This window comes from Schistocerca gregaria, chromosome 3, assembly GCF_023897955.1.
Source record: "Schistocerca gregaria isolate iqSchGreg1 chromosome 3, iqSchGreg1.2, whole genome shotgun sequence".
NCBI lineage: Eukaryota > Metazoa > Arthropoda > Insecta > Orthoptera > Acrididae > Schistocerca > Schistocerca gregaria.
This window is the reverse complement of record NC_064922.1, coordinates 904,076,665-904,103,734: the sequence shown is the minus strand read 5'-3', so window position 1 is coordinate 904,103,734 and position 27,070 is coordinate 904,076,665. Positions and strand designations below refer to the sequence as shown.

At 38.3% G+C, this 27,070-nt stretch overlaps 1 protein-coding gene across 4 annotated transcripts in view; it reads left to right on the top strand.

Annotated features, from left to right (window-relative positions):
* The window catches only part of LOC126355227 (longitudinals lacking protein, isoforms A/B/D/L), a 718,131-nt gene that overhangs the window by 528,603 nt on the left and 162,458 nt on the right, over positions 1-27,070 (top strand). Inside the window, exon 5 of one of the 4 annotated variants that reach the window (XM_050005487.1) lies at positions 21,686-22,432. The exons of 2 other annotated variants lie outside the window; for them this stretch is intronic. In XM_050005487.1, the coding sequence (XP_049861444.1) occupies positions 21,686-22,308 (623 nt within the window). In that variant the 3' untranslated portion in view covers positions 22,309-22,432. Of the gene's footprint in view, positions 1-21,685; positions 22,433-27,070 lie in introns of those variants that run through there. One more of the 4 variants, XM_050005503.1, reaches the window with a different exon arrangement.

Sequence of the window (27,070 nt, the reverse complement as noted above, 5' to 3'; positions counted from 1 at the left end):
ACTGCAACATGATTCTGTTGTGAAATGGACAGTTGTCCTGCTGGAAGATGACATCGCCTTCGGAGAAGACACCAAGCATGAAGAGATGCAGGCAGTGTGGAATACTGTTTATGTAAACACAGCTATTGTGGTGCCATTGATTATTACCACAGGTCCCATGGAAGCCCAGGTGAATCTCCTCCAAGCAAAATACTACTTCCTCTGTCCCGTGGCTGTGATGCAGTGCACATTTTGAGCAGCCATTCTTCTGAATGGTCGCTTATCTGGACAGGATCATTGATTCGGTGTCACAAGAAACATGATTCATCGGACTAGGTGACAGATTTTCAATGATCCATGGTCCAAATCTTGATGATCCCATGCCTAGTGCAATCATAATTGACTATGTTGTTGGATCAATGTGGGAACACCTACTGGTTACCTGCTGCAGAGCTCCATGATCAGCTATGAGTGCTGAATGTTGTACTCTGTAACACTTGTGTCTGCACCAGCATTGTAGTCTGCTTGAGACTGGCTACAGACTGCTGCCTGTCCTGCTTTACAGAGAGGACAAGCCCTCTGATTACCATATTCTATGATGAGGCTTGGACATCCAACAACTTGTCACCTATGCACAGTTTTGTTGTCCTTCAGTTGCTTTCCAAAGACATTGGCAACAGTTGTATATGAACAGCCAACCAGTTTCACCATTCTGGAGATGTTCGTTTCCAGGTACTGTGTCAAAGCCACTTATATGTCAGTAGATTTCCTGCGTCATCAGTAGAATGAATCCCCTTTCATCTCTGCTCTGCTTGTATACTTTTGTTACAATGTCATATGCCCGTAATGCCACCAGGCGGCATTCAATTTGGTGGTCATAATGTTTTGAATGATCAGTCTCTCTCTCCACTCCCCCCACCTCTCCCATCCTTTTATGTATGTGTGTGTGTCGGGGGGTCACACTTGTGTTTAGCAGCAAGTTCATCCTTTATTACCTTTCTGTTGACTGCACAACTTTACTCCTCTTGTCATTTGTTTCCATTCAGGACTTTCTAACATCCTGTTAAATCCTTCCATTTATCTCCATTTATCTATTTTTAATGACACTATGACGAACCTTTGTGTGAAAAACTAACTAAAAAATAAATCTACTGTTTCTTCGGACTTCACTTGGAACCATTTATATAGGTGTATGCACATTTTTTCTTAATCTCCTCAAATTCTTCTGTAGAGTAATAATGTGTTTTTCGGCTTGAGTGTAATAATAATTATGGTATGAGATTGTGCCAGAACAATTATGTAACACTGTTGTAACAAATTTGTTTGATTTTGAAAGGAATATAGTCTTGAACATTAAAACATGTATTCATTCCAGATAATCCAAAATATGAGAGTTTAGTCTTCAGTTGTGACTAGCAAATCACCCTTGTAATTATGGCACAAGTGTTTCTCATTATCACATATGGCCCCAATGAGAAGCAGGGGAGAACATTGCCAACCACTCCAGGAAGAATTGGAGAAAGATAAATTTCTGATCATTGTAAATCAAAGTCTCATCCTGCCTTTCTGCAAGACCAGAAATATCAGTTCATTATCAATTTGAAAAAAGTCCAGAACATGTAATGGATTTTGAGTAGTAGCAAGTGTGTCCCAAACAATTTGTCATGAAAATTCAAAACACTTTCACAGTTCTCCAAAAACTGATAATGCTAGATGTCCCTGGATTCTAAAAGCTTCCAGTAGTGTTACATGTTCAGTTCATGATGTTTCTTCTTGTGTTACTTGCCAGTATCAAAAACTACTAAAAATGTGAACATAGACATTATTCGCAAGTGTCTGAATGTTACCTGTCTAACATCAAAATAAGGCCACAAATCACATACAGACTATAAAATAAAATACATTTTATATAGTACATACCTATTATGAAACGGGAGCACCAGTGTTTTTAGTGATTGATGAAAACAGTTTACAATAGTTTCGAGTTTTATTTTGTAAGAAATTGAGCTTTATTCCTTCCACCCCCTGAGCTCTTTTTTCTACACATCCCTCTTCCCATCCACCTCTTCCCCTCTCTTCACAGCCTTTTGCTTTTCCCCTATCTCCTCTTTAGGTTTTAATTGTAATATTCATTTATCTTCTTCTTTCCACCATTTCATTTTCACTCTTCCCTTACACCTCCTCTGGACTGATGCTAGTGTTTACGGATAAAACATCTTTGACCTCCTACACTTTCTGATGCCTCCTTGAACATCTTTGTTCCCTCTCATTCTCATAAGTGCTGGGCCCTTTCATTGTGAATTCTGAATGATCTGCTGCTCTTCCTTTTTATCCAACTCCACCCTCTCTCTTTCTCCTTGGCAAGAAAGGAACTTGTAGTCCTGAAAGCTAAGGTTAGTGTTTTAAATTTTAAATGTGTCCGTCAACAGAACTGAAATTAGCGCCCAATTTTAAATATTTAAATCATCTTTTTTTCATGTAATCATGTTACAATTTGATCCTGATCTAGAACTGTAATCCTGATTTATGACTTTGCCTGTTACATGTCCACTAGGTTACTTCTACAGGGTTAAGTACAATCTCCATGTGTTGAGTTACACATCTTCATGTCTTGACAGACGACATTGGTATTTTAGACTGAATGTTGCTTTATATGCAATGCCTTGAGTTTTGTGTGTAAAGTAGCAATGATTCAGTAGAGTTCTGAGTAAAATTTTAACTCCCATGTAACAAATATGCCAATCACTGTTTCATATTGATCTCAAGATTCTAAGAAGGTGATGTAAATGACAAAAGTCAACCAAACATGATTTTGAAGCCAGATTTACTCTACTGTTTCATTTATGCATTTGAAGCTTTGATAATTAAACACAAATTATGACAAATAAGGAAATCAATTAGCTATTATTTCAACAAGACCTTTCTTCGACATGGAATGTGTCGGTTAGTTTACAAAAATAATATATTTTCATACAGATCATTTATATGACTGATTTTAATTAATGTGTTTCTAACTTTCAATCTGTGTGTGTTGATGAACTGCTCTGTCAGTACAGCATTTTTAACTTCAAAACAAATTTCAGTACTACCACAGCCACTTTATTCATCAGATATCACTCCATGCGACTTTTTTCTGTTTCCGAGAGTCAAAACAGTGGTCAAGAGACACCATTTTCAAACAACACATGATGTCCAAGAAGCTGTGACAAGGGTCTTGGAGGATATTACAGAAATGAGTTCCAGAAATGTTACCATAAATGGCAGAAGCACTGGAAAAAGTGTGTGCAATCAGAAGGGAACTACTTTGAAGGAGACAACACTAAACTTGACTAAAACGGCAAGCAACATTTTTTTTTTCACATCAGTCTCATTACTTTATTGACGCACCTTGTATATAATATTGTATTTCGCTTTTTTCTGTCTGTGTTGATGAAGATGTTGTCCAGTTCATCATGACGAGAGACACAAACACGTGTTAACTTATTACAGCACAACTCACGACTGAGCAGTTGCATCGATGTACCACTTGGAGTAGAAACAGCTTATAGACCAAGGTCAAAGATATTGTGCCTATGCAAGCCTGCAGGGTTGCCACATCTTGCAAAGAAAATCAGTCTCATTACTTTATTGTTGCACCTCATACTTAAATATTCTTCTATGGAAAAGGAGGTGTGAAGAAACTGATTTGAATTTGTTTTTAAAATTGTTTGTATTCAACTTCTACACTGTTCTACATCTGAATACGTACTCCACAAGTCAGTGTACGGTGCATGGTGGAGGGTACCCTGTACCACTGCTAGTCATTTCCTTTCCTGTTAGAATTGCAAATAGAGTGAGGGACATACTTCCATATGAGACCTAATTTCTTGTACCTTATCTTCATGATCCTTAAGCGAAATGTTTGTTGGTGGCAGTAGGATTGTTCAGCAGTTAGCTTCAAATGCTGATTCTCGAAAAGAATGTTGCCTACCCTCCAGGGATTCCCATTTGAGATCCAAGAGCATCTCCATAATACGTGCATATTGTTCAAACCTACTTACCAGTAGGCCACCTATGAATTTCTTCAGTGTCTTCCTTTACTCTGGCGTGGCACAGATCCCAAACTCTCAAGCAGTATTCAAGAGTAGTTCACATTAATGTCCTAATGTGGTCTCCTTTACAGATACACCACACTTTCCTAAAATTCTCCGAACAACCTGAAATCAATCATTTCCCTTCCCTACCACAACCCACATATACTTGTTCAATTTCATATTGCTTCACAACGTTATGCCCAGATATTTAAGCGACTTGACCGTGTCGAGAAGGACATTACTAATGCTGTATCTGAACTAATGCTCCCATTTTCCCTACACATCCACATTAACTTGTTTTCTCTACATTTAGAGCTAGCTATTATTCATCACACATACTAGAAATTTTTTCAAGTCATCATATACTCTTCTACAGTCACTGAACTTTGGGATCTTACCTTACATCACCACAACATCATCAGCAAATAACCACAGATTGTTGTCCACTCTGTGTGCCAGATCATTTACATATATAGAAAATAAAAACAGTCCGATCGCACTTGTCTGGGGCAGTCCTGATGACATCCTTGTCTCTGATCAACCCTCGTCATCAAGGGCAACATACTGGGTTGTATTACTTAAGAGGTCTTTGAGCCACTCACATATTTGGGAATTCATTCCATATACTGTGGGGCACTGTGTCAAATGGTTTCTAGAAATCTGGAGATATGGAATGTGCCTGTTGCCTGTCATCTTAGTTTGCAATATACCACATGAGAAAAGGGTAAGCTGAGTTTCGCAAGAGCAGTACTTCCTAAAACTGTTCTGATGTGTGGACGTAAGCTTCTCGGTCTCAAGAAAATGTATTACATTTTGACTGAGAATATGTTGAACGATTTTGCAGCAGACTGATGTAGGGCATATTGGGCTGTGATTTTGTGGGTCCGTTCTTTTACCCTTCTTACATACAGGAGTCACCCCCCACCCCTACTTGGGACGTAGCGCTGGGCCAGAGTTTCACAATAAATGCAAGCTAAGTAAGGGGCCAATGCCCTAGAGTACTCTTTGTTAAACCAGATTGGGATTCCATATGGACCTGGTGACTAATTTGTTTTCAACTGTTTCAGTTGTTTCTTTACACTGGGGATGCTTATTGCTGTGTCGTCCACATGGGATTCTGTTTGATGATCAAACAACTGTATGTTTGATTTTCCTGCATGAACAATTTCATAAACACAAAATTTAAAACCTCTGCTTTCATTTTGCTGCCTTCAACTTCCACACCAAACTGTTCAACAAGTGTGTTGCAGCCTTAGACCCACTTAGCAATTTTATGTAGGATCAGAATTTTTTTGGATCCCTAGCCAGATATTTTTGCCAAATGGTGGTTGTTATTGTGTGTGTAACACATAAATCTTCTCACAGACGCATGAATCTCTACTATCCTTTGCCTGTCGTCATTTGCACATTGTCTTTAGAACCGAGGGTGGAACAGCCTGTGCTTCCCCAGATTTTTCTTAATTTTGTTATTAAACTGTTAAACCGTGGTGCATCTTTTCCATCATTATTCCACTTACAAGGACTGAGTGCGGTAGCACAGTTGTTAGAACACCAGAATTGTATTCCTGAGGATGATGGTTCAAATCTGCATCCAGCTATCTTGATTTAGGTTTTCCACTATTTCCGTAAATTGCTTAAGGCAAATGCCAGGATGGTTCCTTCAAACGGGCACAGACACCTTCCATCTCCATTCCTCCTTAATGTGAGCTTGTGCTCTGTCAATAATGGCCTTATTGTTGATGGGACACTAAACATTAATCTCCTCATCCACTTATTAGGCACATAAGTTCTCCCGATCATGATTTACATTCTATTTAAACTTTGTCAACAATTCTTCCACGCCTGTCTTGCTGGAATTAAGCGATGTCATTTCACTGTATAAGTGAGATGTGGACAACTGTTTATCAGCTCCTTCTAGTGGAAACACTCTCCTAGCCATCTTGACTGGTTTATTAACTTTTGTAAACATAGTTGCTATAATGACATCATGCTCATCAATCCCCATCTCTATATCGATACTGTCAATATGGTCCAGCTTGTTTGTAGCTAAAAGGTCGAAGATATTTCCATTGCATATGGACTGCCAAACTAGCTGCTCAAGACAGCTTTCAGAAAGCATGTTGAAAAGTCCTTCATAAGACCGTCTGTCTATATCTCCTGCAGTGAATCCATAGAAACCCCAGTTTATACTATTATTTTGCTAGGAACTTGATTGAGTATAGTCAAGGCTCCATAATTAACTGTTTTTGTTGTTTCAGAGTTAGACTATGTTGTTCCTCTGCTTATAGCTCTGTACTGTTAGTTTCAAATGTGAACAATTGTTGGTAACGAACTTCATGAGAAAATACATTCATGAGCAATTTAATTAAAGACAACGGCCATGTAGGGTAAGGAAACACCCCTGTTATCACGGCGAATTGGGCAGTCTAATATTGGCTGTTGGCCTGACTGTCAAGCACATAATGCACAAAATCTGTTGTATAGGATGTAATGATCTTGCTCTAAATGTTGATGAAGATTGATACATAATCTAGCAGTAATTGCAGTTTACTTTAAAATATTGAATTTACTGCAATATTTGTAAAGTTATATAAGATCAGGAAATGAAATGTATTTCGTAATTAACTTCAAGAATCAATGCTCTTGGCAGTTGTTGATCATAGTAAATCCATATTTTGCAGAGAACCGTGGATTTTTATTGTTTTGCTTTCAACATATGAAACTGATGAGTTTTTGGATAAATTTCAACAGCCAATTTCATTAATTCTCCCATTTATTCACATTCTCTTGCACACAGAACATTACTGACATATTTTTCCACTTTGCTTGCTCAACCATAACATTTTGCACTGCCTTTGTCATCCTGGCCACTCAGCAACATCACTCACAGCTAACTACTTAGCATTGCACAAGCCATTGTATAGGCAAATACGAACTACAAATTTTCTTATACTGTTACAGATTTAATGTATTTTGATTTACAAAGAAGAACTGAATTTTTATATAAACCTTTTAAGTATGGGAATACGTTTTTCATAAATCAATAACGAGTTTGAAACACACTTTTTTTTTTTTAACACAAAACTTTCATGTATTAAGTTTTGTAGAATATTTAGTTTTAACAGTCATTTGTAAAGTGTACAGATTTCAGTAATGTGGATAAGATATTTAAGTTGCCTTTATTCACAGAGTTTCCCATGCTTAAGTTTTATTATTCTACACAAAATAGTATTTAAAATTGTGCTGATGGTTTTTAATGTGCTAAATGTTTATATTTTGAACACTTGGCTATACCATTTCATGATGTTTTCCAAAACCTTCCATAACAACATTCTATGCCTTTTATACAACAATATCATTACATCAACAAATTTCTATATTTCCAAATTATTAAGGAATCGAAAAATGTAATCACATGATTTCAATTTGTACAGAATCATAATTTTTCATAAGAAATGAAATGAAGAACTTTTCTATTGCAGCTCATTAAATCACTTTAAATGGTAATAAACAGTATTTACTATATATGATAGATAAAAACATACTCGTAAATACATCTGTAATAAAGTTTACAATATATCACGTACTTCACTAGAAGCATATATCACTGGACCCTATATGAAATTCTATATCTATTACATTAAACAGTGCATTTGATAATGACTGTGTCGTAGGTGTCTGATGTATTATATGATGTATGGGACACTCCATCTCTGAGTCTGTGAAGACACTCTGACTTTCTCATACTGCCATATCAATTGTGTAGTGTGTGTATCTCAACTTGTCGTAAACTGTTCTGCCAGTGTCAACTGGTGTGAGTGAAATAGTTACTGTTGGAGGCAGAGATAGATAGATAGATAGATAGAGAGAGAGAGAGAGGGAGAGAGAGAGAGAGATCTAAAGAGATACATTGTGATCTACATTGATACAATCAATGGCAAGGTGTGTCTCAAAAAATGTGTTTGGCAATGCAGTTTGATTTCCAACAGGGCATTGTTAGGCATGTGGTGGAAGTATTCTTGTGTGATAATTGTTGACGTGGAATATAATGGGTCCCCTGATATGTCTGCCACACTAGCCACACAGAGAATTGTGCAGAAACATATAGTTCATTCATGTGAATTTCTGTATTAAGAAACAGAATCTTGATACACATCTGCAGGCAGCTGTTGAACAGTCAACGATGGGGCTGGAAAAATGTCACCTATACTTTGTACTGTATTTATTCAGAATTGTTAAGATCCCCTCCACCCATCCGCCCTTCCCCCCCTCCTGTGGACTTTCTCTTATTCATGATTGTTGACATGTCACACTTTACTTTTTTTCTTGGTTCATCTCAGAAAATATTCATAGCACTTGGTTGTTTACTGCTGCTTGATTATTGCACTACACATGAGAAAAGAGTGCTATATTATCATAAATCACAGCAGCATGTGAGAGGTTGTTCAATTTCATTCCTGTGAAAACAATTCTATGAGTTAGTTTTTTAATATATCTATCACTTTTCATATGATGAAAAAAGTACTTCTGTTTTTCATTTTGCATTGTTTGTTTCACATACAAGATATTTCATGTTATTTTGGAAGAATTATTTGCTAAAAATACGTAATTTTTTGTGTGTAAAAACATAAGATAGCTTTGTAACAAGTGCCACATCCTATTATTGTTTATAATGGTCTTTTTGGCATTTCACTATTAGGAAAGCACATGTACTTGGTTGTGGTACATTTTGTAGAAAAAGTATCATAGTGTGTATCGTCCCATTTGCTATATTTTAGACAACACATTACACCATGTGAAATGTCTGTGAAGGTTTGATAAAGTTTTTAATCTTGGAAAGGCACAACTATCTGAAATAAAGGGATGTGATTTAAAAGCATTAGTACTGCTTGCTATTGATGTGTCAGCTGCAGAATAACTGTTGGCTTCTGTCTCCACAGGTTGTTGTTGTTGTCGTCGTGTCCCCCCCCCCCCCCCCCCCCCCCCTCCCCCGGTAGCTGAGCATCGAATGAAGAAGAATCACAAGCTTTTACTTGCTTTGGACATTATTTATTGACAAAAGTGTCAGATAATCTTTTTCGTTAATCTCATTAATCAAAATAGAAAATTGTTTGATGCTCTTCATCTCCAGTTTTAATAATGCGCAACAAGGACAGTATTTTAAATTATATTGGATGTCTGTTGCAGGCTTTGGCAAGATACACTGTCAGTTGAAGACATATCTGCAACTGCAGAATTCCAAAATGTATTGTATTCAACCTGTTGAAATGCTGGCAATTTCAGTAAGATAAGCATTGATATCAATAAAGCTGTTACATACAGTACTGAAAGGGACAATCAGTAAATGAAAAATTACAAGTTTGAAAACCACTTTGTCAAGTGAAAACTATTGTCAAAACTGATTTAAACTGCTGCAGAAGAAACAGGTACAGAAGCAGATGTATCTGTGGAAAAGCTGATGGGAACTGATGTTTCTTCTAGATTTGGAGTTTTAAGTTAATTTATGTTTCATGAAAGGTGCTGTGGAGCTGTTTCTTGCAGGAAAGTTTGCATTTCTTGCAACTCTTTTGCATGTTGCCATTCTTATCTGGTTGACCTGGCAGGCATGTTTGCTTTTTATTATTTAATGTTAAACTGAGTTCTATCATTTGGAAACATGAAATCATTCCCACTGAAATCTTTCACTGAGTTATCCACTGTAGGCATCCCTCTCTCCTTCCCTGTTTAAGGCTTGAAATTCCTCAATAAGAGCTGTACATACTTCTAGGACTTTTTTGTGGCATTGCAGTCATTTTGTACGTCTTTATTCTTGTGCCACAGCACAGGCATTTCCTGTACCAAAGCATTTACATTCTATGTAACAAATTCAGCCACATTTTCCCGCAAGAGTACTGTACACACAATAAAGAATGCATGTAGTAGCACAGGAGCCAACTGCTTGCTGTCTAGTTTTTGTTGCATTGTTTCAAGCCTGCCACTGCCTCACATCATCCACTGTAGGCAGATATGGCAGCTCTGACATACTGAAGTTGGCCGATTGGCAAGGCACCTGATGGGAGTTGCTGGGACCCAGCTACTTGAAATAATGTGTGAACACCCCCATTTAACGCCTTGGGCAGTCAAAAAGCCAGCAATCTGCTATACAGTGGAAGTCATAATGCATGAAACAGCTTAGTTCAAGAACAAATCTGAGAGGAAGGAGCTGGAGGCTTACAAATATTGCCAGCTGGGCCCAGGGCATACACAAACTGCATTCGGGTAAGAAAAAATAGTGAGTGACAAATTTATTCAGTACTGAGAATAATAAATTGCAGAAATGCAAAAATTATGAAGTCGGCACAAACTGCAGGCAAAAATGAGATGTCTCCAGTGCTCTGAGTCCACTGAAGTAACAAATTGGAGAATATGAAAACTATTGATTCAGTGCAAGGTGAACTTGAGCAGTGTGCACGGAAGAATATATGTGAGTAACAAAACAGTACTTCGAGTCTTACAGCATAGCAGCATAGTTGCTACTGAGTAACAAATATATATGATACCCACCAACTCTAGTCATCAATGAGCTTCATTTTTCAACACTTTTCAGGTCTAGTGGAATCTAGAACATGCTGTATTAACACCATGATCAGGGTGACAAGGTCTGCAATACACTGCTAGGTGGATGTGACTAGTAAAGTTGTCAATGATTGTAAATGTATTGTAAAGCAGTTGGTATATTTATTTGCTTAAGCACTTTTGTGCAGAAGTGTATAGTATATAAAACTTGTGCAGTGAGTACTTTCTGTCCAAGTGTTGAATCATCCCAGATTATCCTGAGTGATATTAAAGACAGAAGAACTCAAAGTAAATTAATTTTATAACATTTTGATCTTGAAATTAGTTAGGGAAGTTAGGGAGGACCAGCCTTGTACATGGAGTTTCAACGAAGTTCACAATTTGCAGCGTTGTTCCAGTGGCCCCTTGGTTCTGAGTCGAATGGAAGGACTGAACAAGAGACTTCGAAGGTTCTGTGATGAACTAGATTACAAATACCTGGACTTGCACCGTAGGGTTGAGAACTGTAGGGTTCCCCATAATTTAGTCAGGTTTGCACTACATGTCGCTGGCTACTACCCAGGTAGCTGACTGTGTGTATGTGGGATGCTTACAAGGGATTGTTAGATTAGATGACTCTCCATCCAGTCCAGATAAAGAGAGCTGTAGGAAGCCCAGAAATAAGATTGAATGACATACCTCCAACAATTGAGCATTCAAGTCCTAGTGGTTAACTGCTGAAGCATTCGCAACAAAGTTCCAAAGTTTGAACTGCTCCTAAAAGCAGTGAAGCTCCATAATACTTACATACAGAAGATGGTTGGAACCTGAAGTTGATAGCAGTGACATTTTTGGGGAAAATTTAGGTGTATATTGAAATTATAGGGTAATGGGAAATGGAGGTGGTGTTTTTGTTGCAGTAGACAAAAAACTCTAATTCACTAAGATAGAAATTGAAACTGTATGTGCAACTGGTCAAGACTCAGTATGAGGGGTGAACATAAAATGGTAATTGGGTCCTTCTGCCACCTACCATACTCATTTCCTGATGTAACCAAAACTTTTAGAGAGAACTTTAGTTCATTGTACATAAATTCCCCAATCATACTCTAATCATTGGTGGGGACTTAAATCATCCAACAGTCAATTGGGAAATTTACAGTTTTGTTAGTGGTAGTAAGACATCCTGTGAAAAATTACTAAATATCTTCTCTGAAAACTAGGTATATTTATTCCATAAACTAAATTTAAAAAAATCATCAGTATCATATCTCAATATGGGAGTTGAAACTTTCAGCACGGGACAGAAGAATGTAGAGGAACTGTGGCTCATGTTTAGCTGTCAAGAGAGCAATGGGTGAAGCCTTCAGTGACTACTATAGCACAATATTGTCAAATGATCTTTCACAAAACTGAAAGAATTTCTGGTTGTATGTAAAGGTTGTTAGTAGCACCAAAGTCAATGCCCAGTCCCTAGTGAATGAAACAGGAACTGAAACTGAGGATAACAGAAAGAAAACTGAAATGCTTAACTCTGTTTTCAAATATTCCTTTGCACAAGAAAACCCAGGACAATTGCTCCAGTCAAGTGAAATTTGTGAGTGGATTGAGAACTTTTTGGCAGAGAGGGGACAGCATGTTATCTTGGATGGAGAGTCATTATCAAATGTAGAAATAACTCCAGGTGTGCCCTAGGGAAGTGTGTTGTGACCCTTGCCATTCATGTTGTTTGTTAATGACTTTGCAGACAATAACCCTCAGAATTTTTGCAGAGGATATAGTTATCTGTAACAAAGTACTTTCTGAAAGAAACTGCATAAATATTCAGTCTGCTCTTGAGAAGATGTCACAGTGGTGCAAAGATTGGCAACTTGGTGCAAATGCTCAGAAATTAAAAATTGTGCACTTCACAAAACCAAAAAAGTAGTATCCTATAATATCAGTGAGTCACATTTGGAATCACCAACTTGTGCAAATAACTGAGTTTTACACTCTGTAGGGATATGAAATGGAATGATCACATAGGCTCAGTCATGGGCAAAGCAGGTCATAAACTTTGGTGTATTGGTAGAATACTTGGGAAGTGCAAAGGAGATTGCTTAAAAATCACTCGTGCAACCCATTCTAGAATATTTAGAATATTCTAGAATATTACTGAAGTGTGTGGGCCTGTACCAAATAGGATATTGAATGTATGCAGAGAAGGGCAGCGTGAATGGTCACAGGTTTGTTTGATTCATGGGAGAGTGTTACAGAGATGCTGAAGAAACTGATCTGGTAGACTCTTTGAAGGTAGATGTAAATTATACTGAGAAAATCTTCTGACAAAATTTCAAGATCTGGCTTTAAATGATGACTCCAGGAATGTACTACAACCACTGTATATAGCTCACATAGGACTCATAAGGACAATATTAGAATAATTACAGCATGCACAGAGGCATTCAAACAATCATTCATCCGAGCTCCACATGTGAATGGAATGGGAAGAAATCCTAACAACTGGTACAATGAGATGTACCCTCTGCTATCCACTTTGCAGAGTACAGCTTTAAATGTAGATGTAGTTACACCTGCTGAGCATAGATTGTGCAAAACAGAATTTTTTGTGACATTTTGAAAGCTTTGGGTAACTTTGGCTAAAGGTATTAGTTGAGTGTTGTGAGAACAGAGTCACTAATATTCTATACTTTTTTAAATTATTGATGGAGATATTATGGTTGATGATGAACATAATCACTATCAAACATCTAACCATTCCTGGGTAATTTACAACCTCAAATGTTTTGATCCAACCATGTCTTGTTAGGTTCTGAAACATTTCTTCTTTTGTGGTTTGACTTATACCTTATGAACATCTTTCGAGTTCTGGTCCCACCCAGTCTTGTCTTACGTTCCTTCCCTTTCTTTATATATTTTATTATTTACATTTTGAGGTTAAGTGTCTTTACTTGTTTTCTTATGTTTTGTCTTCTATTCCTGTTTGGTAAGAAATCTACATTATTTCTGGTATGTTGTTTCATCAGTGTCCAACATTCCCTTCCATGAAACAATGCTAACACTGCTAATGCTTTGTAGATTTCTAGATGTTTCTCCTGTGTGCCATTCCAAAAGTTCAACTCAGTACCAGACACAACACAGAAACCAAAATGTTTGTAGCTTTTGAAACAATATCATGTTGTGATTTATAGATAATGCCACATACCAGTTATGGGAACATGTTGACTAATTTTATGGTATTGCTGTTAGTGAGTATCTTGTTCCAGATTGGCTCACTACCTCTGAATGCCATTACTTTGGTCTTCATTGCTGAAATATTCAAATTGTATTTCTGACCTACTTTTGGAAGCATGTGCAGCTTCTCATTGGAGATCAGCCTCAGAGTCCACTAAAATCATTTGCTAATACACAAGGAGTATTATGTTTAGAATGATATCATTAACTGAACAATGTATTGGTCTTTTTTCTGCCATTAATTCATGTCATTATATATACAAATATTAAAAAGAGAAGGTGACAATGGACACATGCATCTAGAACCATGGATGAGATGCTTGTGCAGTAGAGATCAGAAATGAACTCCGTATACTCCCTTTAATCTCGCCAGCAAGTCCTGTGACATCATTTCTGTACTCACTGCCTCTGTGTGCTTGGAGACTTGCCTCAAGAGACTGAGCGATGTGGTGCAGTGGTTAGCACACTGGATTCATGTTCAGGAGGATGACAGTTCAAACCCTTCTCTAGCCATCCTGATTTAGGGTTTCTGTGATTTCCCTAGATCACCTCAGGCATATGCCAGGATGGTTCCTTTGAAAGGGCAAGGCTGATTTCCTACTCCATCCTTCTCTAATCCGAGTTTCTGCTCCATCTCTAATGATGTTGTTGTCAATGGGACATTAAACACTAATCTCCTAATCTGCTTCAACTCAAGAGTCTCCAATGCTGCCCATTTAACTGGAAACTTGTCACTTGAGTTGTTGTTGGCCACAAGTGGACTTGTCCTACGTAAAAATAAGAGTGATTACACAAGCTCACAAGTATTACTACTAACTCATGGCATTACTGCTCGATATGTAACCCGTGTGTGTTAGTATTATTGTATACCTATACAATGGCTGAATGGTTAACAGTGAATGTTGTTCTGTTAAGTGTGTGTGTGTGGGGGGGGGGGGGGGGGGAGGTGTACATGTGTGTGTTTGTAGCTCTGAAATGCCTGGATTGATTATTTCAACCAAAGCAGACTTGAGGAGTATCAGCACTGTGAGGGATTTTTCTAACCTTTTAGCTCCAGCAGAAGTAGAGAGATGGGAAAAAAAAAAAACACGTTTTTTAGTCCCTGCCATGTAGGATGCTCTGCATGCCAATAGTCTTGTGTCAAATTAGTATCAACCTGCTTTGCAGACAGGCTTCATGTCAAGGGCAAGAAACGTTTTTCTGGCCCCTGATGTATAGGGTGTATGATGAATAGGGTGCCTCGAACCAAAGGCACGTTGTGTTAGACTCTGCCTTATTAACCTGCTTTACAAGACAGCCTATATGTCAGGCGGAAGAAAAAAAAAAAAAAAAAAAAGTTTTTCAAGCCTCTGATGTGTCGGCTGCGTGGCACTACAGACGTATTGTGGCAGTAGAACCGGTCTGCTTCATTTATCTGTTTTCCAGGAGCTATGTGTGAAAATGGGCATGGTTGGAGGAGTTTTACATGGATAGAGGAGGTGATAGACAGAGAGAGAGGGAGGCAGGAGGGAATGGATAGGAAGTAAGGTGGCAGGAGGGGATAATGTGGTACATTTACTACTTGCTATAAGAGAATTAGCACTGTGGGGCCTAGAAACTCACAGCTCTCAGAGGAACTGAGATAAGGGCAAAAATTTTTGTATTCCTGTCATGTACGCTACCATCCACAATAGGTGTGGTTCTTGGGTAGTATCAGCAGGTCTTTCAGGACTACAAGCGTGGATGGGCATGGCTGAGCAGAGAGAGGAGGGAGGCTGGGTGGACAGAGAAAGGGGGAGGAGATGATGGACAGACAGACAGTCAAAGGGCATAGTGCACAGAGAGAGAGGGGAGGAGGGTATGGACAGAAGAAAGGGGGAGGATGAGGAGTACAGAGAGAGTGGAGAGGAGTAGAGTGAGGGAAAGAGAGGACATGATCACGGCAAGGTGCAGGAGGGGGAGTTGTTGGCGGCAGATGGATTGTGTAGAGGAATAATGAACAGGCGGGAAAAGGAGAGGGAGGGAGGAGGATATGGACTGGGGAGGGAGATATGGTCAGAGAGATGGGTGGAGGAGATGGACAAAGAGAGGGGGAAGAAGGAAATGGAGAGACAGAGAGAAAGAGAGAGTTGGGAGAAGGAGACAGGACATATAGAGAGAGGAGGATGAGGTGGATGGAGAGATGAGAGGGGAACACAGAGAGGGGGAGTTGTTGGCGGCAGATGGATTGTGTAGAGGAATAATGAACAGGTGGGAAAAGGAGAGGTAGGGAGGAGGATATGGACAGGGGAGGGAGATATGGTCAGAGAGATGGGTGGAGGAGATGGACAAAGAGAGGGGGAAGAAGGAAATGGAGAGACAGAGAGAAAGAGAGATTTGGGAGAAGGAGACAGGACATATAGAGAGAGGAGGATGAGGTGGATGGAGAGATGAGAGGGGAACACAGAGAGGGCACAGGAGGAGATGGGTCAAATGGCTCTGAGCACTATGGGACTTAACTTCCGAGGTCATCAATCCCCTAGAACTTAGAACTACTTAAACCTAACTAACCTAAGGACATTACACACATCCATGCCTGAGGCAGGATTCAAACCTGTGACCGCAGTGGTCACGCGGTTCCAGTGTGCATAACTATCTCAGAGACTGCTGTAAATCGAGTGTGTAAGGACAGTACACTAAACATGATGTATGGATGAAACAGATTCTCTAAATAGTGCTTAAGTAAAGTATTAAAGTACATTTACTACAATCTTCAAAAAAGTTTCTTATATTAATTATAAAGTTGGACCCTATGTTTACAGTGATACAATGATGACGTTGCTCTGTGCCATTTTCATTTGACTCTTGTTGGCACTGGACAAAATTTGTTTGTGTTTCATCTAAATTATGGACTGTAGTATGTAATTTATTCCAGACATCACTCTTCCTCTAATGCAGTTGTGAACAAACCATGCCCCATGGGCTGCATGCCGCCTGAACCCCTTATTCATGTGGCCCGTGGATGACAAGCATATTTTATAATAATATGCATCTAGTAACTAACATCCATATCCAAAAGCACTAACTGTTATTAACTGCACCTTAAGGGTCTCTTCTTCCCATTCAGTAACAAAAGTAGTTACAGAGACTGTAATATTTTAAGCTGTGTTGAATTTTAATTGACAGTGGTGAATTCAGTTGTTGACCAAATAAAGTTGACTACTAAACTCATGGGTAGGCCGGTAAGTAGCGTGTCCGCAAGTGGGATGTGAGAGGAAGAATGTTTTATTATTTGTCTTCTGACAACTCATAGGCATGTGTGACTCGTATCAGTCAGCTGCTATGGTATAAATTTCCAGTGGAAGTAGTGTGGATTCATGAATATGCATCATATAAGACAAAAAAAATTATCGCCATGAAGGAATTACCTTTATGGAACACAAATCAGTAGCAGGGATGTACGTTTACAGAAAAGCAAATGATTACAGTTTCAGAAAAAAATTGATGCTTTATACAAGAGAGAGAGAGAGAGTGTCTCAAATTGAACAAGTCGTAATGTGTTGGTCCATCAATAGCCCTTATGCAAGCAGCTATTTGGTTTGGCCTTGACTGTTAGAGTTGTTATAAGTCATCATGAGGGATATCATGCCAAACTCCAATTGAGGAGAGATCTGGCAATCTGTCTGACCAACATAGGGTTTTGCAAGCACAAAGACAAGCAGTAGAAACTCTTGCCATGTGCCAGTGGGCATTATCTTTCTGAAAGGCAAATCCACGATGGCTTGCACGAAGGGCAACAAAACGGGGCTATAATATCACAAAGGTGTCACTGTGCTGGAAAGGTGTGTTGGATGACAACCAAATGAGTTCTGCTACGAAAAGAAGTGGCACCCCACACCATAACTCCTAAATGTCTGGCCATACGGTAGGCTACAGACAGGCTGGCATTCCACCACTCTCTGGGGCGACTCCAGATACATCTTCGCTGGTTGCGGAGCTGAATTCAAAGCAGAACTCATCACTGAAGACAATTTTACACTAGTCAGTGAGATTCCAATCCAAAGACATGTCTGGAGATGTCCCAGACAGTGGTGGGATACCAGTCTGACTCTAGCCTGCCATACAGCCTGACAACAAGGAATGATGATCTGGGGTTCCATTTCATTTCATAGCAGGACCCCTGTGGCTGTCGTCTGCAGCAGCCTGCACAGCAGTATGTGAACAAAATTCTACCTCCCAGTTTGTTGCCCTTCATACCAAGCCATTCTGGGCTTACAATTCAGCAATATAATGCCTGCCCACAAATGGTGAAAGTTAATAGTGCTTATCTTCGTGCTTGATAATCCAGACCTTGGCCAACAAGGTCACTGGGTCTCTCCCCAGATGACAATGTTTGAAGCATTATGGGCGGGGCCTTCCAACCATCTCAGGACTTTTATGACCTAACGTTCCACTTGGACAGAATTTGGTATGGCATCCCTCAGGATGACTCCAACAGTTCTATCAGTCAATGCCAATCCAAATAACTGCTTGCATTAGGGCCATTGTTGAACCAACACATTAAGCCTTGCTCAATTTGTGAATGTCTTTCTCTTGAATATATCATCCAGTTACTTTGAAACTGCAGTCATTTGTTTGTCTCTATGTATACATCACATCTGCAGATTGCCATCCCATTTGAATGATTCCTTTGTGGTTTTATTTTTTTATTTTTTTTTTCCCCGTATAGTGTATTTGTAGCAAGGAATATGAAATTAAATTAAGCTGGTTGTAATACAACACAGTGAGTAGATGAAAAAGTCATTCAAAACAATTTGTAAATCTGTGAGATCATGTCTCATAATGCATAACAGACAGTTACAATGTCACAACTTATGGGTCATTGAGGGTGGCAGCAATCTGAAAAACAGGGCAGTTGACACTAAGTGTTCCACTGATGGCAACTTTCTGTGATCAGTGCATGGAGTTCAGCAGCCAGCTTGTCATGCTCTTTGATGGGTGGTCTATTAGGTGTTCATAACTACAAATTTATGCAGGTTTCACATTAATAATAAGTTCGGTATGTATGTGGCCCAAGGTATTGCCCTACAATGTCAGAATTGGCTCTTTGATGACTGCTGCTTAAATGGAACACATTTGCAATTGTGTGCACTGCGTCACTCAATTTTTGCTTTCAAAACACAGCTTTGTTGAAAGAGATCTGATCCCAACTACTTATCATTTTGCCCTGTCAGTGTTACTTTACAACAGCAGGATTGTGCATTCGGCTTCGATACTAAGTCACGACTAGGCTTCTATTCCTGCTCACTTCAGCAAGTGTAAACATGTCGATGACCAAGAAGTGATCACAGTGCCACCATTCTCAGACTCATCATATTCATGGAACTACAACAGGAAGGGGGGAAGGAAGGAAGGAAGGAAAACAGTACACCACTGATGCAACAATGGTGCCTTGATTTGTAAAGCATCAACATTAGATTCATATTCACTGTGGGAGATCCCTTGTTCTGTAAAACTTCCAATAGCTTTATTCTACTTACTCTTTTATTGCAATAGCAGTACTCTCTTTCAGAGACGCTGACTTGAATTTTTTTTTTCTTTTTTTTGCGGGGGCAGGGGGGGGGGGGGCAAGAATCATTTTATTAGGTACTACATTGACAGATAACTTTGCGTTTCCATCTACATGTTTCACACTCCAAACCAGTCCTATTTGCAGATGACACCAGTGTATTGATTGAAGGTGGAAATAGAAAGGCTCTTAGGCTCTATGCTGAAGTCACTAATGAAAAGATTTCAGAGTGGTTTGTGAGGAATAAGCTACTGATTAACCCTTAAGAAAAAAAGAAAAATGCCTCCATACAATTCCACACACAGCAAAATTAAAAATCCATCAAAACCAAATATTTCTTTGGAAAACCAAAAAATTAAGTGTCACTGAAACAAAATTGCTTTGTGTACTTACAAGACAATCTGAAATGGAATTCCTACATCACAGGTGTATTATGCACACATACTTTCCCTTTTGAGTTATGACGTCATATTCTTGGGAAGTTCTCCTCACAGCATAACAACTTTCAAGAAACAAAAAAAGATTGTGAGTATAATGAAAAATGCAAACAGCTGAAAATCATGCAAACTACGATTGGCTGGTGACTAGCCCCTACAACTCGACTCACTAAAACGTCAATCACAATGTCATTTCAGTTGGAGTATAGGTCAGTAGTACTAAAAAACAAATACATAAATAAAGTTGAAGAAACGTACCTTAATTTTTGAGGGCAAATGTACTCCTGCTCAGATCATTCCTGCATATGAACTCGTCACATATGGCATCAAGGTCGAATTTCATTGATTCATCTCAAATTTTGTAAAAAGTTGGTGTTGGTGGAAAGGATCCATATGACGCAGGCTGTGAAGCAGTCATTGAAATGAAGGATATTATGTTTGGCAGTGTGTTCAGAAACAGGGTGGTCCATTGTTTCTTGGCTTCAGTTTGTCAGTGGCTATTCAAGTGGACAGACAGCTTGTTTGTTGTCACGTCTACATAAAATGCAGCACAATGGTTGCAACCTAGCTTGTAGACCACATGGCTGGTTTCACAGGTAGCCTTGCCTTTGATGGAATAGGTTATGTTAGTGACTGGACTGGAGTAGGAGGTGGTGGGAGGATGTATGGGACAGGTCTTGCATCTAGGTCTGTTACAGCGCTAAGAGCCATGAGGTAAAGGATTGGGAGCAGGGGTTGCGTAAGGATGGATGAGTGTATTGTGTAGGTTCGGTGGATGGCGGAACATCACTGTGGGAGGGATGGGAAGGATAGTGGGCAGGATATTTCCTATTTCAGGGCACAACATGAGGTAATCGAAACCCTGGTGGAGAATGTAATTCAGTTGCTCCAGTCCTGGGTGGTATTGAGTTACGAGGGGATGCTCCTCTGTGACCTAACAATTGGACTTTGGGAGGTGGTGGGAGACTGGAAAGATAAGGCACGGGAGATTGCTTTTGTTCAAGGTTGAGAGGATAATTACAGTCAGTGAAGACTTCAGTGAGACCCTCAGTATATTTCAAGAGGGACTGCTCGTCACTGCAGATGTGATGACCACGAGTAGCTAGGCTGTATGGAAGGGTCTGCTTGGTATGGAATGGGTGGCAGCTGTCCAAGTGGAGGTATTGCTGGTGGTTAGTAGGTTTGATATGGACGGAGGTACTGATGTAGCCATCTTTGAGGTGGAGGTCAACAACTAGGAAGGTTGGTTGTTGGGTTAAGTAGGACCAGGTGAAGCAAATGGGGGAGAAGTTGAATGTGCTTGGCACACATTTTATAGACTGTGCTCTGTAGGCGTATGCCCCTTTAGCTAAAAGATTCCACTCCCTCTCTTAAATATTAGACACATTGTTGCTGTGTTCCGTTCCTCAAATATGTATCTGTGATCACAACAAAGATTGTTGTAGCTCATATCTATTTATTAATTCATTTGCTTGTTTTGATTCATGACTTAACCATTTGACAATATTTTCTATTGTCCTTTTCTTCTATACATGCTTTATTTAAAACTATTTTGTAAAATATTTAACATGTGGCATTAATCTGTTTTCCTTATCAACCCACCATCAAGATATACAGTTATTGTTTTGACATTTTATAAGAAAACCCAGAGAAATCACATTTGTGAGCCATTTGAATGTAAGATGCTTTTCCATGTTTCAATTACAGGAAAGGAAGAATACATTCAGAAAATTATTTTGTAAAAGTTCTGATGCATTGCCGGCTATGGCAAAAGAAAGGAAAAAAATATAATAAACACTTAAGTGGATTTAATAATTATTAGTGTATAACAGATATAACTTGATTGCAATTTAGGTTTGTAAAAAGACATAAATATTGTTATTCATTTTCTGTCATTGCAGTTTCATGTTCAACAGAGTCCACAGATTGGATGAAAGACTCACTGGGCGTTTTAAATGCTTCAGAAGGAACAACAGAGTCTTGGCCACTGCAAAAGGATCTTGGAAATAACAGAGAAATTGGAAATGGCAGTGATGAATTTTCATTCCAGCGGTCAAGCAGCAGTACTGAACATTTCCATCAAAAACATAGGTTTGACGGTTATCAACATTCACTTCAACCAAATGAGGATGAACATCTTGTCATACTGGAAGATAGCACACGAATGCATGCTCCCCAATACGCTGCACAAAATTCCAATGACTTCCCAAGTCATGAAACATTTGAGTGCCGTCGGTGTAATTCGAAGTTTATCTCACATCTTAGTTTATCTGAACATCATTGTTCCAGGGGCAGGAAAGTTTCAAAAGAAATGCAGATCTTATGGTATCGTTGTCACCAGTGCTATAGATCCTATGCACGGAAAGGAAGCCTTGCAAGACACTTAAAATTTGAATGTGGCAGGGACCCACAGTTTGAATGCTCAATTTGCCACCAAAGAATTAAACACAAAAGCTCACTTGTTCAGCATATGGCGGTCAAACATGGGCTTACCTCTTCAACTGATAAACCTGGGGAAAATTGATAATAAGAACTTAATTTCATATGATTTATTGCAATTGTAACATTTTAGTAATCAGTGAATCAGTGACATATTATTTATGTAATGAAAACTAGTACTCTTATGAGAATATATGATGTTTCGACAGAAAAAGTAATTGTTATTTTTAGACAGGAATGCTCAAAATTCTGTGCAACCTAGTTCGTGTGTTCAAATTGATATAGCTTATGTTGTTGATATGATGTCTTTACAGCTAAAGTGACATCTAAACCATATACACAGATACTAAAAAATATGTTCCATTTATCTTATCTTTTAGTCAAATTCAGTATTAAGCACCTATTTATGACATTAACTATCATAAACATCTACCAAAGTCTATTTTTTCAAAATGCAGAATCTGCTGTTTAAAACTTTTTTTTGTTCAATTTGTCACTTTGCTTACTCTGTAAGTCTCTCTTGCTTGAAGACTTGGGCCAGTATTATGTTTTCATCTGTTTGGAAGTTTCACAACAATGTATGTTCTACTTTTTTTTAAAAATTTTAAAGCCAGCATTATCAAGATTATGTATGTATTCATTACACTTACACCAATCATGTTGAAGAAAACCGCCAATGGCCAGCATCTTGTTTTTCTTTTGACACTGTAGCATTATGTATTCTGGTCTGTGGTGTCAACATCACCTTTTGTGGCATTTTATATCATTATAACTTTGGGCTTCTTTACTTCTGATGGTAATATCATTGGTTGTTCATAAAGACAGCTAAAGACATTGTTCTTCTTAGGAACATGATCTGTGGGAAATAACATTCATTAAATGGATTTGCCTGCCCAGAGTCCTGACTTGAACCCAATGGAACATGTTTAGGATGAGTTAGAATGTCAACTTTGCTCCATATCCCAGCATCAAACATCACCACCTTCTCTGGTTTCAGCTCTTGTGGAATTATACGCTACCGTTTCTGCACAGTCATTCAGACACATCTTTGAAAGTGTGTCTAGAAAAACTCAAGCTGTCAAAAAGGCAGAGGGTGGACACACCCTGTATTAATGTCTGCTAACAGATGTGGGATACTTTTTATCAAGTAGTATATATGCAAAACAAGTACGTGGTAGTCATAGTTACATATTTCAAGTCATTACAAGCACACAGTTGGCATAGTTGCATATGATATAAACAGAATACATTTTTTACACATATATTTTGCATCAGTGTTTATTTCTGATGCAAAAATTAGTCCTGCAGTCGATTTCATATTTATTTGCACATGTATCAATTAAAAATTCAGATAAAGTGTGAAAACAAAGATCAAGTGAGAAGGTTTTCAGATACATGTTAAACAAAGACCTTTTTCTAAATTTCAGATGGCACATTGTTGTAAAGCTGAGCACCTTGATTAAACAGTGAATTTTTAAAGGCAGAGGTCACATTTTTTTAACATGGAGTTTCACTTTCACTCTTGTACCATGATCGTGAACATTCACATACTTATTGGATTTTGCAATGTTACTTTTTATAGGCTTATAATTTATAAACTTGTAATGTAATTGAATGGATAAAAAATCTACTCACCAAGTGGTGGTGCATTTATGATATGTAGAGACTGCCAAGAGATAAAATGAGTGATTTTGGAAGAGATGTCTCCAGCTGTCAGTAGGCTTTTTCACTTTGCATTATTTGCACAGCTCTCTTCTGAGTGAGGAGAACGTCTGAGCTATTCAAGGAATCTCCTCAAAATATAATACCATGCTGCATGACACTATGAAATTGTGTATAGTCAATGGTGTAAACAGTCTCTGGACTTGTGCGATATGAAAGGATGCATTAGGCATAGTATAGTTTATTCAGTTTACTATTATTTTGCAGTTGTGTGCTTACCATTTTTATGTTTTCTGAAACCACAGCCCTAAAAACCTTGTTTTTGATATGGCTGATATTTCAGAGCTATGTATTTTCTTATTGGGCATAAATTTCTTGGTTCTTAGGTGAAAGTTCAGGAAAGTGGATTCATTTATGCTGACACTCAGGTTATTTCTATCAAACCAGTCACGCAACTTACTTGTACCTTCAGTTATGGTCCCTTGGAGCTCACGGTCATTCTTGCTGCTATGTATGATACTAGTGTCATCTGGAAATAATATACTGGTAAATGCAGCAATGTTCAACAGTAGTTTATTTATGTACAGAAAATACAGATTTGGCTCAAGTGTAGGACCTTGGCGCATATCTTGTGCAATATCTCCATAATCAGAAAGTAATTTCTGATATGTTCTTTATCTCTGTGTTTTTAGTGCTACTTTCTGTTTCCTGTTCATCAGATACAATCTGAACAATTCAAAGGGATGCCTCTGATGCCATAGAACTGCAGTTTGTCTGTAGTAGTATTTTGTGGTATGTGACATCAAATTCCTTTGTCAGTCTAGGAAAATACAAACAGGTTTTTTTAAAATTTTTGTCTAGAGCACCTAGAGTAGAGTTCACATACTTATATAAAGCAATTGTGGATTTATGTTCATTGAAGTTGAAGGGACTGTATGCGGATTGTGGATTAGTTCTTCCTGGAGCCATGCTCTGCATCAGGAAGGATTTGGTTCCTTTCAAGAAAATTAATCTTTGATAAATTAACCTCCCCATAAGTTTACTAATCACTGATAACAATGGCATGAGCATGTAGTTTTCCACATTATTTTTCTCACATTTCTTTAAGATCGGGATACATTTAGATAACTTTTGCCAATTTCATACAATCAGGAAATGTACCAGTCATTAAAGATAGATTATACACATTAGACAGTGTGACAGATTCTTTATGATAAAATCTATGATGTCATCAGTTCCAGTTGATAATTTATTTTCTAAGCTCTTGTGGGCTTCAGTATTAATTTGTCAGCAGTGATTTCCCAGAAAATATAAAGGCTAAGGAAGTGTTTATTTTCCTTTGTCTATTGTGTGTGTGTGTTGACACTGTATATTGGCTTCTTTAAATTACATCTGTAGTGGTTGTGGAATATATTTGCAGCTTCTTGTGGATCAGTGACTCTGAACTTGTTGTAAATCAGTGTAGTGTTTTCGTGTTCAGGAGGCAGTTGATTTGTTTCATGTCTTACGATATTCCACACACTTTGCTTTTTAGAGGATGTTGCCCCATAGCTGTCATTAGCTGTTCTCGTAGCTTGTGCTATAAGTTTCTGTACTGTTTTGACATATTGCTTAAAATGTAGTTATCCTGTCCGCCCACAGTAGCTGAATGGTCAGCGTGATGGATTGTCAATCCTCTGGGCCCAGGTTTGGTTCCCGGTTGGGTCGGGGAATTTTCTCTGCCCAGGGACTGGGTGTTGTGTTGTCCTCATCATCATCCTAACATCCTCATCAACTGCAGGTTGCCGAAGTAGCATCAAATTGAAAGACCAGCACCTGGAGAACTGTCTGCCTGAGGGGGGGGGGGGGGGGGGGGGATATAGCCATACAACTAATAAATAAAATGTAGTTATCCCAAGAGGATTTTTAAGTATTTCAACAGATCTCTCTTTCTTTTGCAGGAAATCTTTAGGCCAGTTATTATTTATGGCTTTGTTTTAGATCCATTTGATTTAATATATTTTTGAATTTGAGAGGAAATCCAACACCGAACTAGCAGAGCAATGTATTTAAGAAGGATTCTATTTTTTTGTCTGTATGCTGTGCTTCATATACTCCGTTCTGCTTTTCTGATTCTTGGAAATCATTAAACATTTTCATAGTTTTACTGGTGTAACTTCTTATTTCAGTGGTGTATTTTTATTTGTAACTTGAAGGGAGGACACTTATAAGGTAGACGTCGTGGCCACAGATGTCATTATAGCCCATAGCCACACGTTCTACAGAAACTTTATAAATATCTGTTGTAGAGCTGTTTTAATATAGTTTGTTCATCTTGTGGGGAAAGTTACAGTAGCTTTCAGACTGAATGAGCTCGTGAGAATTAAGGTAGAGTCTCTCACCTGCCCCAGAGTTTGAAAATTAACATTCAATTTGGCACAGGAAATGAGTAATTTTTTGTGCAGTTTGTTTATTTGTTATTGTTTTTCCTGATTTTTATTGACAACTTTAGGCAAACTGATTGTCACGTACCATGCAGTGTTAACAGTATTTTGAATCCCCAAGGTAATGTTCATGACAAGTTCAATGTGAACAAAAAAAGATTTCTGAGCTGCAGTTGTTTTAAAAATAACAAGTCACATATTTTGAAATAATTGTAATGTTTTTAAAAACTTAAACAACACTTGTAGAAGGTAAAAAAAAAGAATAACCTTCACTTTGCATTACCTTGATATTTTTCATACATTTGTGCAGGCTTGATCAATAATATTTGGCCACAGATTCTGTGAGATCATGTGTAGCAATATTATATGATCATAGAACAAGCTTCTGCACTGTTACAGAGCAGTAATGGCAATAATGGTTTTTATTAAAAAGTGTACCAGCGAACAATACATTGCAGTGAAAGGCAACTGTTTGGAACTCCTGTACAGAGTAAAATGAGTTGACAGCTATGTTTCTTTGGCCTTTTGTGACTGTTGATCATATCTGTCTGATTGTTTATGTATATGTGGAGTCCTAGGGGGAATGGTCAATGTCCAGAGGTATGACAGGAATGATCATTTGAAGCAAAAAGTCTAGTAAACATGGGCTTTAAAATACATACCTTAAGAACTGTGAGCACTTAATCATCGTTGATACTCTGATTCAAATCTTTTCTGCTACAAGCTCTTTGATTTCGATATTTTCAGTGTTGATAGTATGTA